General features: G+C 42.1%; 1 protein-coding gene across 1 annotated transcript in view; it reads left to right on the top strand.

Moving 5' to 3' along the window:
- Window positions 1-13,823, top strand: part of LOC102879027 (ER degradation-enhancing alpha-mannosidase-like protein 2) — a 24,789-nt gene extending 10,966 nt beyond the window's left edge. Inside the window, exons 7-12 of the mRNA XM_006921745.3 lie at window positions 1,030-1,241; window positions 3,627-3,768; window positions 4,987-5,111; window positions 8,156-8,300; window positions 11,019-11,140; window positions 13,254-13,823. Coding sequence (XP_006921807.1) covers window positions 1,030-1,241; window positions 3,627-3,768; window positions 4,987-5,111; window positions 8,156-8,300; window positions 11,019-11,140; window positions 13,254-13,754 — 1,247 coding nt within the window. The 3' untranslated portion in view covers window positions 13,755-13,823. The remainder of the gene's footprint in view (window positions 1-1,029; window positions 1,242-3,626; window positions 3,769-4,986; window positions 5,112-8,155; window positions 8,301-11,018; window positions 11,141-13,253) is intronic.
- Window positions 13,824-14,175: the final 352 nt, after the last annotated feature.

Raw genomic sequence — 14,175 nt, 5'->3', positions numbered from 1 at the left:
AGGCATTCCCATGCCAGCTCTGTTTGGCTCTCTCTGTGTGAGCTTTGAGTCACTTCTTTACAAGTATGACTTTTCCTACCTATAAATTGAGGGTTGGACCACATCAGCAGTTTAGTGATTTATGTCCCCCACCTTTTTTTTAATTAAAAAAATATTTTTTGGCCCCTAAACTCTTTACTTGAAATTGGTATCTCAAACTGGCTCCTCTAGGACTATTTAGGTTTGCAGATAAGTTTCATTTCGTCAGACTGGTGTTTAAAAAGGTAGATGAGGGGAACTGGATGAAGGTGGCCAAAAGACACAGACTTTCAGTTATAAGATAACTTAGTATTGGGGATGTAATATACAATAGTATGACAGTAGTTAACATTGCTGTATGATGTGTTTGAAAGTTGGCAAGAGTATATCCTAAAAGTTCCATCATAAGAAAAGAAACTTTTTTTGTATCTATATGAGGTGATGGATGTGAACTAAACTTACTGTGGTAATCATTTTACAATATATGTAAGTCAAGTCTTTATGCCGTAGTCCTTAAAATTATACAGTGCTGTATGTTGATTATAGCCCAAATTGAAATAAAAAATTTAAAAGTATATGAATGGCTTCTAACAGGGCAAGGTCTTCTGTATGCCACAGCGCCACCACTCCCTATTGCCCAAACCCCGCCTGCTTCACACTAAGTTGCCTGCCTGGTGGCTGAAGGCATAGTGCAAAATAAGTAAAAGGAGAGCTGCGCTAGCTAAAGTGAGCGCGTGTGGAGTGTGACAACCTAGAACACAGCCTACTGCTTTCCTCCTTATCACAAGCAAGAGCCCGAGGGTCGTGTGGAGTAGTGTTTGACCACATCTGGCTTAGGTGGCCATTATAGGGCCTCCAGTTGTGATATTCTTCCTTCTCCAGTTCAGTCTCTAGCAGATCACTCAGGAGATAAAGAGGGAAGTGCTGGCAAAGGCCTCAGGCTTTGGGCCTGTATTCAACCATCCCTACCTTCCTGCTCCTGTCTGGGGTCATAATTTTGTGATTGTTCAGCCTTTCAGACCCCCACCGGCATGCCATATGGAACGGTGAACCTGCTTCATGGTGTGAACCCAGGAGAGACCCCTGTCACCTGTACGGCAGGGATTGGGACCTTCATTGTGGAATTTGCCACCCTGAGCAGCCTCACCGGTGACCCTGTGTTTGAAGACGTGGCCAGAGTGGCCCTGATGCGCCTCTGGGAGAGCCGGTCAGATATTGGGCTGGTAGGTTGGCGGCAACCTTCCTGAGTCAAGTTGGCCACTTGGGCCCCTGCTTATGAGGCTTGGGGCTCTGAGCAACAAGTTGCAGTCCAGGCAAAGGAAACTCAGGGTGACATCAGGAATGGTCTAGGACACTGAAAGTAGACCAAGCTTTCAATTCATGTTTTGGCACAGAGGGGAAGAGAGCATGAGCAGATCATCTGACAGGGAAAAGGGGCTGTGTTAAGCTTTGAGTCTTTGAACTTCTGATTTCTAGGGAGTGGGTCATATGCTTCATGCCCCTGACTCATTTGGTGACCTTAGATCATCAGTTTGTCTGGCCCTCTTTTTCACTGTCTACTTTTGTTTATAAAACTATGTTTCTTAGAATACTAGTTCTGAGAGGTGTTGAATGGCTATCCCATGAAAAAATGATTCCTGGTCAACTAAGTTTGGAGAATACTACATATAGTATCTTTTTTTGCGGGGAAGGAGAGCATCATAATGAACATGAGCAGGTTAAAGATTATGAAGTCTTATGATAAATAAATCTATTCTGCTTTGCTTAACTCAACATTTCCTAAACTTGTTTGACCCCAGGACTTGCCTTTCTTCTCTAATACCTATTAAACCATGGAAATTTAACATACTTTGGGCCAGATGATCCCTAAAATTGGTTTCAGCTCCTCAATTGGATAATCCAGTGAAATTTACAGTAATTGAGCCAAAGCTGTCCAGGAAATAGCACTAGATTTAGTCAGAATTGGATTCAAGCCCAGGCCTGCTACATTGAAACTGTGTGACCCTGGGCAAGTCACTCAGTCTCTCTGATCATCAGTTACCTCAGTAATAATGTTGATGTATTAATACCACCTTTGCCGAGTCATTATGACTTATGAAGACTCTGTTGTCTGAAAGTGATTCAGGCGGAGGCACATTTTATGCAAAGTCTTATTCTAAATCAGCTTGAAAAGTGAAACTCACTTGAGGAATCCTTGAAAATCTCTTAAGAGGGTGCCCTTCTGGAGACCTACAGTAACTCCCTCAGTAAGTCCAACACAGGCAATTTTTTCGCCAGCACTGGAACCATAGTGGACTCTGTGGTGCTCTGACCATATCCTCTCGGCCCTTAACCACTTCTGTGCACTGGCCTGACTGCCATCATCTGTGTCTCTTGGCCTATGGGTCTTTTCTGGTGCCTGGATCCTGCTCTGCTTGTCCTCAGCCAGAAGCGCCAGGACTTAATGCTACCCTGGAGCAGTTCTCAGTGACTGGTTCTAATGGGAGTTTGTGGATAATGACCCCAGTTCCCCACCCCTTGGGTGACATAATGCTGATGCTCATGCTCTATACTGACTCACAGAGCTGTCCCTTGGTATTGAGCTCCAGTCCCACAGTGGTCACTTGCCTGATGGCACAACATGGGCTGCGTCGCTTCCCCCTCCTCTACCGGTGTATCCAGGGACTCACCTTCCAAATCAACTGCTTTCAGTCTTCGTTGCTGAGGGTCTGTTTCTGGAGGAACCCAAACTAACACAAAACAGTTATCTGTTTTCTTTGATTGGGTACCAGACTAAGTTATCAGCTTCCATCAGGGTCTAAGTTATATGGACAACATATTTCTTTATTTAAATGTTTTAAAATTTATTTTTAAATGATTTTAAAAGTCACGTTTCACAAGTCAAAGGATATAAAAAGTCTCCTGTGACATCTGTTCCCAGCTACCCAGTTCCTCTCCTTACAAGCAACCACTCCATCAGCTTCTTGGATGTCCTTCCTGGATTGATTTATGGAAATCTATAAAGTATGTCTTTGTGTCTTTAGGTACTAGAATCATATGCAGAGTTCTGAGAAGTCTGAGACAGATTGTGGGAACAGCAAGTTCTCATCTCCCAGCTCAGACTCACTCTAGACCAGGGGTTCCCAATCCCCAGGCCGTGGTACCGGTCTGGGGCCTGTTAGGAACTGGGCTGCACAGCAGGAGTTGAGTGGCGGGTGAGCGAGTGACGCTTCATCTGTATTTACAGCCATTCCCCAGCACCAGCATCACCACCTCAGCTCCACCTCAGTTCATCAGGCATTAGATTCGTATAGGAGCACTGGTCCCTGGTGCCAAAATGTTGGGGCCTGCTCCTCTAAACAGGGCATAAACCCTCCAAATCATGGTTCTTTTTATTTTTTGCCCAGTGTATAAAGTCCTCATAAATGTACATGACATTTCTCCACTATATAGATATGGAGAAGAGCTGGCCATGATCCAGCCTTGCCCCGCAACCCTGTACTCCGATATCCTGCATGTCTCCCAGGAAGCCCTGGGATGCCTGCCTTGCATCTCACCAGGTGGTCCGGGGTGTGGAGAGATCCTTGTTTCGTCTCGGGCCCTCTCAGGACCACCTGTCTCTCTCTCAGGTCGGCAACCACATTGACGTGCTCACTGGCAAGTGGGTGGCCCAGGACGCGGGCATCGGGGCTGGTGTGGACTCCTACTTTGAGTACCTGGTAAAAGGAGCCATCCTGCTTCAGGATAAGAAACTCATGGCCATGTTCCTAGGTAAAAAGGGAAGGGTAAGGGGGCTTTCCTGTTGACATATAGTTTATTTATAAACTTTCAGTTGCTCCCAAGTGTCTAGAGAATCAGTTCTGAATACCTGAATTCGCATTCAAAGCCACCCTGTCCACTTGCTGCTCACCACACTTCTTGTTGCCTTCTTGCAAGAGCCAATTGAACCATACTCTGTTCTTTGTATGTGGCCTTGGATTTCTTATTTCCTGGCCATTGCATATGTGTTTCTTTTACCTGGAATACCTTTTCTCCTGTCTTCATGTGCCCAAATTCTATTTACCTTTCAAGGCCCAGCTAAATGTCACCTTGCCCAGGAAGTAGCTTAATCCTGCCTGAGAATTTAGGGTGTTCAGCTTCTCTCTTGCAGTCAGCTGTCATCCACAGTTAAAAGCTCTACCAGCTAAGCACAGCATCCATACCTTATTCGTCTTTGCATTTCTCAAATGCTTTGCATGAAGTAGGCTGTAGATTAATAATGCCTGTTGAATAAAAACATTTTACCCTCCAATCCCTTAGACACTAGTAATAATGATGTCAAGGAATTGCTAGACACCTAATAATTGTTATTAATTATTGATGTGTCAAGCGCTCTGCAAAGCACTGGACATGGACTATTTTATTTGATGCTTACAACACTAATTGAGATTGTCTTATTTATTTGCATGAGTATTTGGTACTTCATTCAGTTAACATTTATTGTGCATATTTATTATGTACTATCTTAGTATTAGAGATTCTGCAATAAACAAAACAAAGACCTTGTCCTTATGGATTTACGTTCTAGGGGGAGGTATAAGTTCAAGCTCCCTGAGGGCTGGGAGCCTTCTTTGTCTTGTTTGCTACCTGGGTTCCTGGTACCTAGTAGGTGCTCAAGTGAATAATGTTGAGTGAATAAATGACTAAACAATCCTATGAGGTATATAACATTAATCTCCCCACTTTACGGATAATAAGATTGAGGCTTAAGAGGGAAAAACTTGCTCAAGGTCATAGCTAGCAAGTGATAAAGCTGGAGCCAGAATTTGAGCCTAGAAGTTTGATTCCAGAACCCATGCTCTTTCCTCTATGCCTTGTTGCATACTAGTCTGCTTTGAAGCTAGGCCTTCATATAATCTTTCAAAAGTTTTAAGTCTGTGCTTCTGTTGCCAGGGCCTGCCTTTTCTCTCCCTAATTACTGATGTGTCCATTATCCCATCTCCATTACAGAATATAACAAAGCCATTCGAAATTATACCCGCTTCGATGACTGGTACCTGTGGGTGCAGATGTACAAGGGGACTGTGTCCATGCCGGTATTCCAGTCCTTAGAGGCCTACTGGCCTGGTCTTCAGGTAGGAACAATTAGGGTGGTGATTTTCCTTGGAACTGGCAAAGCAAGCTCATTCTGATGTATAAGTCAAATAAGCTTAGTTGCTTGAATACTTGTTTTGGACAATGGTTTGGGAAGAGAAGAAGGACTTAGAGTAAATTAGATTTAAGGTTCTGCCTCACTGCATTTTCCAAGGGGAGCTTTAAGATGTTAGGAACCGGGCTTCCAGTTTGCTATGGAATGTTGTAAATATAAAGCAGAGAGTGTCTTTCTAGGCTGGGCAGTAACAACCATTGGCAACAGCTATTTCTCCACTGGACATTTCTGTCAGCTCTCCTTCTTGACAGCAGGCCTGAGAAAGGATGTGAAAGCGGCTGGGGCTGCTCTGTCTGCCATCATTATCTTTTTCCGTTACACAATCTGATAGAGTTGCAACTGGAAAGGATCTTAGAGCCCATCTAATCTACCCCGTAGGTGTTCCAAAATACTTTTATAAACGAGTTTTATTTTTTAGTTTTAAGAAAAGGTAATAACACATAGATGGTACACTTAAAAAGCACAAAAGGGAATACTGGGAAAAGTAAGTCTTGTGCCCCCACCCTCAGACCCTCTCCCCAATCCAGCCCCTATTATCAGTTTTTTTATATCTTTCCAGAAATCCATATACATAAATATATGTATATTAATATCCCTCTTTTTTCTTTACATTTATAGGAACATATTATATATAATCTTTTTCACTGACTATATCTTAGAGATCATTCTTTATTGATACACATAGATCAGTCTTTTAACAGCTACATATATTCCATTAAATAGAAACACTATGATTTATTTAGCTAGTCTCCCATTATGTACTTTCAGCCAACCCTCTTATTTTACAGATGGGGAAACAGGCTCAGAGAGAACTTGTTGATAATATTAAGTCTTGGTCCAAGTCTTCAAGATCTTCAAATTTTATGCTTGAATGACCCCTAGAAGAATTTTGAAAAACTGTAGCACCCCTTGCATATTTACGTGTTTGCATACCATTTCTTTTTCTCCTTGAACTCATATTTCCATTCTACTCTCTCAACAGAATTTTATCCCTATTATTATATTTTATATGCTGAAAAATATTTATTGATACCCTATCATGTCTCTGAAACAAAATTCGAATATGGTACATAGAAATTAAAAATATATAAAAATTTTCTGTGACCATGGGCTCTGAGTATTCAATTTGTTTTCTTCTGGATTTAGTTATTATTAAATGTAAATGATTAACACAACATTAATATCTTATAATTTTTGATAAATAATTATAAAATCTAAAAGCAATTTTATTAGTAATGTATTTCTTAATGAGACTTTGGGGCATTCTTATTTTTAAGTAGTTTGTGACAAATATTTATGAAAGAATGATTTGCGTGCCAGGGACTTTACACAGAATCATAATGAGGTAAGTGTTGTTTCATAGATGAAAAGAAGCTTAGAGATATTAAATTTGTTCATTTACTCAACGAATATTTGAATGCTTTCTGTGTTTCAGGCCCTGCTGAAGTTTATAGAGGGCAAGACACAAAGAAAAACTTAAACAGATAAATACATAAAATAATAAGTTGCAATGAAGGAAACAAATAAGGGGCTAAAATAGAGAATATTGGATGGGGACCTACTTTAGACAAGAAGACCTATCAGATGTGACATTAAAGCTGATACTTGAGGAATTGGGAATGAAGGATAATGTTCTGGGCAGAGGAAATACAGTGTGTGAAGGTTCTGAGGCAGTAAAGAGTTGGGCGTTCATCAGAAACAGAGAAACACAGTATGGCCACAATCCAGGGAAGGGAAAGATCAGTTGATGGAAGGTCAGCAGTGACCAGATTGTACCAGGCCTTGAGGGCCACGGTAAACTGTCTTGACTTTATGCTGATCCTGAGGGAAGCCCTGCGGTTGGGCTGCCTTGGGGAGGGTAGGCTGAAAAGGGTAAGGGGACGAGTGGTGGGATGAGCAGGGAGGCCTTTGATGTCATCCCAGTGTGAGATAATGGTGACCAGACCAGGTGTTGGCTCTGGAGATACAGAGAGAAAAATATTGATGTTTTGAAGATGGAATGCTAATGGAATGGATGTGGAGGTGGAGATAAAGGAGGAGTTAAGGCTTCTGGCTGGAGATGGTGGTGCCATTTACCAAGAAGAAAGTCAACTTTGTGGAAAAGTGAGGGAACCAGAAATTTTGTTTGGGAAATGTCAAGTTTGTTCTATCCTTGAGATATCCAATGGCGATGTCAAGAAGGTTAGCTGTTTCCCTGTGAGTTAATATTAGTAGCTACTTGGCAACAGCTAGTAAAATTACAAATGCATATATCCTCTGATTGAACAATCCTAATTCTGGAACTTTATCTTATAGATACATTTTGCATATATTTGAGGTGACATATGTACAGGGTTATTTATTGCAGCATTGATATAGCAAATAGCAAATGACTAGAAACAAGCCAACTGTCTTCATAAGGAACTAATTAAATTATGATTGAAGCAATGGAATACTATGCAGGGAGGCAGGAGCTCTTTATGTACTTACATAGGAAAATTAAGATATATTGTTAAATGAATAAAGAGACCTGCAGAACAGTATATTTAATAAGCTATATTTAATGTGGGGGAAATAATATCCTCATGTATTTGTTTATGTTTACAAACTAATACAAAATGGTTACCTGCTGGGATGTACGGTGGGAGTAAGACTTAGTATAATCAACCTTTTTTCCTATTCTTAGAACTTTAAAGCAGATGGCTGACTTACCTATTTAAAAATTGTTAGTAACCAGCATTGACTGAGCATGTATTGGCAGCCAGGGGCTTTGTATACAACCTCTGTCCTTCACAACAATATGTAAGATATATTTTGTATCTTATAGGTGAGGCTCAGAGAAGTTAAGTATCTGGTTCAAGGCCTCAGTGAGTAAATGGCCAACTCAGGATTTGATTGCAGGCCTTTTGGACTATTTTTTTCTTTTTCTTGATGTTGTATGTGGGTTTTTATGCCTGGTGGCTGCCTGCCTGACAACCACTTCTCTCACAGAGTCTCATTGGCGACATCGATAATGCCATGAGGACCTTCCTTAACTACTACACTGTTTGGAAGCAGTTTGGAGGGCTCCCAGAATTCTACAATATTCCTCAGGGATACACAGTGGAGAAGCGAGAGGGCTACCCACTTCGGCCGGGTAAGCAGCATCTCTGGCCATCAGGCTTGGTTCTCCAGACCCCAAACCCTCATGTCTTTATGAGTTTCCATGCCTTACAAGTTAATATTTTTTTCTGTCTGATTCTTCCAGTGGTTCTAGATGGTTTTCCTGCTAGGAATTATGTATCCCCATATTTTTCATATGAGACCTGGTGGGTTGAAATAGCTTGCCCAAGGCTGTGAGTGTAGGAGGTAGGATGGAACCCAGGTCTCCTAACTAAATGTTCCTTCAAACTTGAGCAAGTGAGTGAGATGGAAAAAGCCAGGTTGGCTCCTTTTAAGTTCCTGCCATCAGGATTCCAAAAATGTGGGCAAACTTCCTAAGTCAATGGGTCAGATAAATTACATTCCTACATTATGGAGTGTTAGAACTTTGGAATGGACTTTAGGAATGAATCATCTGGGCTCATCCACCTCATTTGCAGCTCAGAAATCAAGACACAGAGAAGAAAGGGACTACACACTAGATAAAAGTCTTAAGTTTCTTTCCAGCTCTGATCCTCTGATTCACTGCAGGAAGGTTAAATGTTGTGAGGAGGGGAAGGAAAAGGGGGACAGAGGAAGGAAGCTTAGTCAGCACACACAGTCATCCCCCACCCCAGAGCAGGTTATGTTACCATTGTCTTAGACCTGTCCCACCTTCCCACCTGAATGCCTTTGAGCTGTGGGACCGGCCTTCTAGTGGCTTCTGCTCATTCTGCCTTCCTCTGCCCCATTTATTTCCTCCAATGCAAGCGATTGTTGTAAAAGTTGTGGAGAAGGGACAGACGAGGGAGTAAAATAGCCACTGGAAAGAACAAATTAGTCACTTTCGACTCCTTAGAGGCTGCCGTTCTTGGCATTTCTCATGTATTTATTCTTATGGCTTTTTTTTTTTTATGAGAAAACTTTCAGAAGGTATCATTTCCTATATTACCAATAGATAAATGAAGACAGAATTTGGAACTAAATGTGACTTAGACTTGTGCCTTCTCAGAGTTAGAGGGAACCTGAGAGATCTTCTAATCGAAATCTCCTATAAGTGCCCTGTCAACTAGTAATCTAGTCTTTGTGTGGTTGCCACCAGTGACAGGGAGCTCACTAGTTATAGAGGCAACTTGTTGCATTTGCAGGATAGGCTGACAGGAAGCATCAGTGGAAAGTAAGGCACCACATCCAGGAATCCAAGAATGCCTAGTCTAGTCATCCTTCCTACCCCAAAATAGCAAATGGAAGGTAAGGTACTACTCTCTAATCTATAATTAGATTGGCCAGTGCTTTACAGTCTGGCACACATGTCTCATCAGCAGTGTTGATGCACAGAGCCTAGCCTAAAGGCCTCTGAGGGCCATTACTTTCCCGCCAAGTTCAGATCTAAACCTTGGGCTGTCACCTTCTTCTAGAGAGTTGGCCAAATAGTCAGGAAATTCAAACAATTACTAGCATATGTAAGCTCATGTGTGAGGAGGAAGAGAAAACAAATGGCTGGCTCTTGATGCACTGATCCCAGCAGCTGCTAGAGGCAGAAGGGAGGCTTCCCAGAACAGCACTATCTTCTTTCTTTGAACACACACAGTGTGTTCACCTACCAGTGAACATGTCCCAGTCTGTGTCTTAGAATATGAGCAGTTATATTAGCAATTGTCTAGAGGTCTTTGGGTTAAAGGGAGGGAGAAGTAGGAAAAAATTGGGGGGATAAGCAGAGATAAGAAATTAAAATTAGAGTTTTTGATAATAAATCGAAAGAGAGAAAAGTGCTGATCAAATCCCAGGAGAAAACAGGGAAGGAATGATCATGAGGAAAAGTTGGCATAGGGAAGGGAGAGGAATTTTCTTTCTGAGAAAAGACAGGCGAGGAAGTAGAAGTCTATCGAGTTGTAGCTTCTACCCACTGGGGCCACCCTAAGAGTCAAATCTTTCCCTCCCATAATAGCTGTTCAGATATTTGAAAGCAATCAACAGAGTTTCTGTTTTTTCCTCCAGAATAAATATTATCATCTGGAGACCAACTCCTATTGGCTAATATTCCTTTTTAATGGGGCCTATGTCTGAACATCAGAGTCCAGTGGTGTAGAATAGGGCAGGACTGTTGCCTTGTTCTGGGCACAGTGAACTGTTGGCTACATCTTCGTTAGATTGAAGGTTGGCTCTTGAATATATTAGCCTTCACATTATGTTCTATCCCATGTCAGAGAGGGCCTTATAATGACAGGTTCATATGCTTCTTTTTAAGTTTTAGGATTAGGTTGGGCTGTGAGTGACAGAAAAAATGTAATAACTTGATTAAGATAGAAATTTATTTCTCATGTTCTGGCCTTATGTGGCTCTCTATGGTGTCAGGAACCCTAATCCCACACCTGGCTGCTGGGAATGGTTGTTAGTCTTAGCAGCCATGTGCTTGGTGAAAGTTACGAATTCTATTACTAAGAAAGGAGAGAACAGATATTGAGAGAGAGGCAGCAGCCTCTGCCACCTCCCCTATCCCAGAGCCTAGTTGCCTGCTTCTCCCTTGGGTTGGGAGTCTGTTTTAATGCTGGTCTTGTTTAAGCTTCAGGCTTTGGGTCTATTGGCTCTGAAAACTCAGCATCGAGTGAGTTATCCCATGTTCCTCCTACTGGGGACCCTGTAGACAAGGTAGGGAGGGGAGAGGTATCTCACTGCCCCAAGCGGGCCCGAGCCTGCCTTGATCAGTGAGAAGGGTCTGCTTTGGACTTTGCAGAACTCATTGAGAGTGCCATGTACCTCTACCGTGCTACGGGGGACCCCACCCTCTTAGAACTCGGAAGAGATGCTGTGGAATCCATTGAAAAAATCAGCAAGGTGGAGTGTGGATTTGCAACAGTAAGTGTTTCCATGGGCCTAAGAATTGGAAAATGTTTCCTTCTACTACTAAAGAGCTTCTTTAATGGTGGAGCATTGGAAGCTCTGGAATATTAGCACTGGAAGGGACCTTAGAGAGATATGTAATGCCTTTATATTATAGATGGAGAGACCAAGGAACAGAAGCCAAGAACTTGTTAAAGGTCCCATAACTAGTAGAGGTGGAACTAGGGTTGGTTCCTGGGGTCTTAACTCCATGCCCTTGGTGTTCTCCCTACGTCAGAGATTCTTTAGCTATCAGAATAGGCTACATTGCAAGGGTGAGTTTTGTGAAAAGGCCTGTAAAACAGATTCTAGAAGGGAAGTAGAGGCCCACAGACCTCTGCCTTTTGAATACATATTTTGACTATAAGTTCAAACCTGGGGATCCTCAATAAAACAGCCCTACCAATCTCACAGATATTTATTGAATGTCTTTCACAGGTCAGGTACTGTGCTAGGCTGAGAGTTATAGCTGTGAAGAAAAACTAAGCCCTGAGCTGACGTTTTAGTAGGAAAAACAATGAACGTATATCTGGGAGACAGAGAAAAGTCCAGTGTGGCTGGAGTGGAATGAAGAGGAAAGAGGAAGGAGATAAAATCCCAGAAGTAGGCGGGGACTGGATCGCGTAGGGCTTTGTGTATGCCGTGGGAAAGACTTTGGGTTTTGTTCTGCTTAGAATGAGAAGTTCTGGTAGGATTTATGGCGCAGCAGCGACATAATCTGATTTTATTTTAGAAAGATCACTGTGGCTGCTCTGTGGAGAATGGATTGAAAGGGTCAAGAGTGAGAGCCATGTCATGTCCTTAGAGGGCCCAAGCAGGCAAGATGTAAATAAACAGTCATTTAAAAACCAGATGGGTAAGAAAATAATCTAGAAGAAAATGCACCAAAAAGCCTACAGAGGTTTTTTGTTTGTTTGTTTGGGGTGTGGAATTGAAAACAAACAATAACAACGAAACTGTTTTCAAAATTTTATAATGTTCTATAAGTAGAACATAGGTACATATGTTTAAAGAAAAGACCTATATGTGTAGGAGAAAATAAAGCAATGATAAGTTTTAGTTTCTAATATGTTATATTGTGTGAAAAGCCAAAGTGGACAAGCCCATTGGGGCTTCTTAGGAATGCTCTACTTATTTCCATGGAAATAAAGCCCTTTGGAGGTCTTCCAGGGTGAATGATGGGAACAGACATCTGAATCCTTGGCCTTCATCAAACGGGGCAAGAGAATAATAATTCTTGGTACATAAAGTCTGTGTGTTTTAGTCACAGTTTTTTGGTGTAAAATAGACATCCACTGAGAATTAGTTTCCTTTTTAAATGTACTGCCAGTTCTGAAAGGCTGAATTAAATTGTTTGTAGCAAGTAAACTTATTATCCATGATGATAAACTCAATGTGAATTTTTCTTAAGACTCTTAATTAGTGGTTTACAATAGCAGAAACTTGGTGGCCACCTTAATGCCCATCAAGAGAGGATTAGCTAAGTAAATGATGCTGCATTTTTGCAATGTCATTACAGGAGTTGATTAGATCTACGTTTATAGTCACAAAAAGGTAGGATAAATGGAATATGAATTGTCATTTCGGGTAGGGAGGTCAGTGAAGACCTTTTTGATGAGGCAGCATTTGAGCAGAGACCTGAAGGAAGTAAGGGAGCAAACTATGAGGATGTCTGAAGGAAGAGTGCTCTAGGCTAAAAGAATGGCAAGTGCAAAGATCCTGGGGTGGAAGTGTGCTTGCTGGCTCATGGAACAGAAAAGCCTTGTGGCTGGAAAACAGTAAGAGAGAAGTCAGGGAAGGAGCAGGAGCCAGATCACAAAGGACCTGGGAAGGACTTCTGTTTGTAGTCTACATGAAATGGGTGTCAACAGAAGGTTTTCAGAGGAGGAGTGACAGGTAAGATTTAACGATAGAAATATACCTTAGAGAAAAAATGAAAGTAGGAAACCCAGTTGGAAGTTGTGATCATAATTTGCCCGAAGGCCCTCAGCTGCTTGGTGGCAGTCCAGGAATTTCTAACAGAGGTCTCCTGACCCTTTCTGTAGCCTTGGGCTGCTCTTCTGACTTGCTTCCTTCTCCCTCATGGCAGATCAAAGATTTGCGAGACCACAAGCTCGACAATCGCATGGAGTCTTTCTTCCTGGCTGAGACTGTGAAATACCTCTACCTTCTGTTTGACCCGAACAACTTCATTCATAACAATGGCTCCACCTTCGATGCAGTGATCACTCCCTATGGGGAGTGCATCCTAGGGGCTGGGGGCTACATCTTCAACACAGAAGCACACCCCATCGACCCTGCTGCTCTGCACTGTTGCCGGAGGCTCAAGGAAGAGCAGTGGGAAGTGGAGGACTTGATGAAGGAGTTCTACTCTCTCAAACGCAATAGGTCAAGATTTCAGAAGACAACTATGAGCTCAAGGCCATGGGAACCCCCAGCAGGGCCAGGAACATTCTCCTCACCTGAAAACCATGATGAGGAAAGGGAGAAGAAGCCTGCCAAGCAGAAAATCCCACTTCTCAGCTGCCCTAGTCAGCCTTTTACCTCTAAGTTGGCATTACTGGGACAGGTTTTCCTAGATTCCTCATAACCACTGGATGATCCTTTTGTTTTATTTTTGAAACTAAGCTATAACAATAAATCTGCTTTTGACTATCATGTTTTTCTATATTACATATTGGGTTGTTTCAGGAGATTTCATTCAAAGGGTTCATGGCTGAAAACAATTGTGAATCTAGTTTATTTTTCTCATACAGTTGTTGGAGGAACAACTAAATCTGAAATCAGCTGGGTTTGGTAGTTGAATCTCCCTGCCTTCCAACCTTCCCCTTTTCTGGTATCTTTGGGGAGTATGGAGTATGTTGTTATAAATTTATGTCTGTTAATTCTTGCCCTAGCCTCTGCTTCTGTCTGTTGGTCTGCCCACCTATCCATCTGTCCTTCCATGCAACAGAGATTTATTAAGCATCTTTGTGTGCCTGCCCCAGCCCTAGAGTTCAGCGGTGAACAAG

Source organism: Pteropus alecto, unplaced genomic scaffold (genome assembly GCF_000325575.1).
Source record: "Pteropus alecto unplaced genomic scaffold, ASM32557v1 scaffold45, whole genome shotgun sequence".
Lineage (NCBI taxonomy): Eukaryota > Metazoa > Chordata > Mammalia > Chiroptera > Pteropodidae > Pteropus > Pteropus alecto.
The sequence above is the reverse complement of the archived record's forward strand: the minus strand, read 5'-3'. Positions and strand labels throughout refer to the sequence as shown.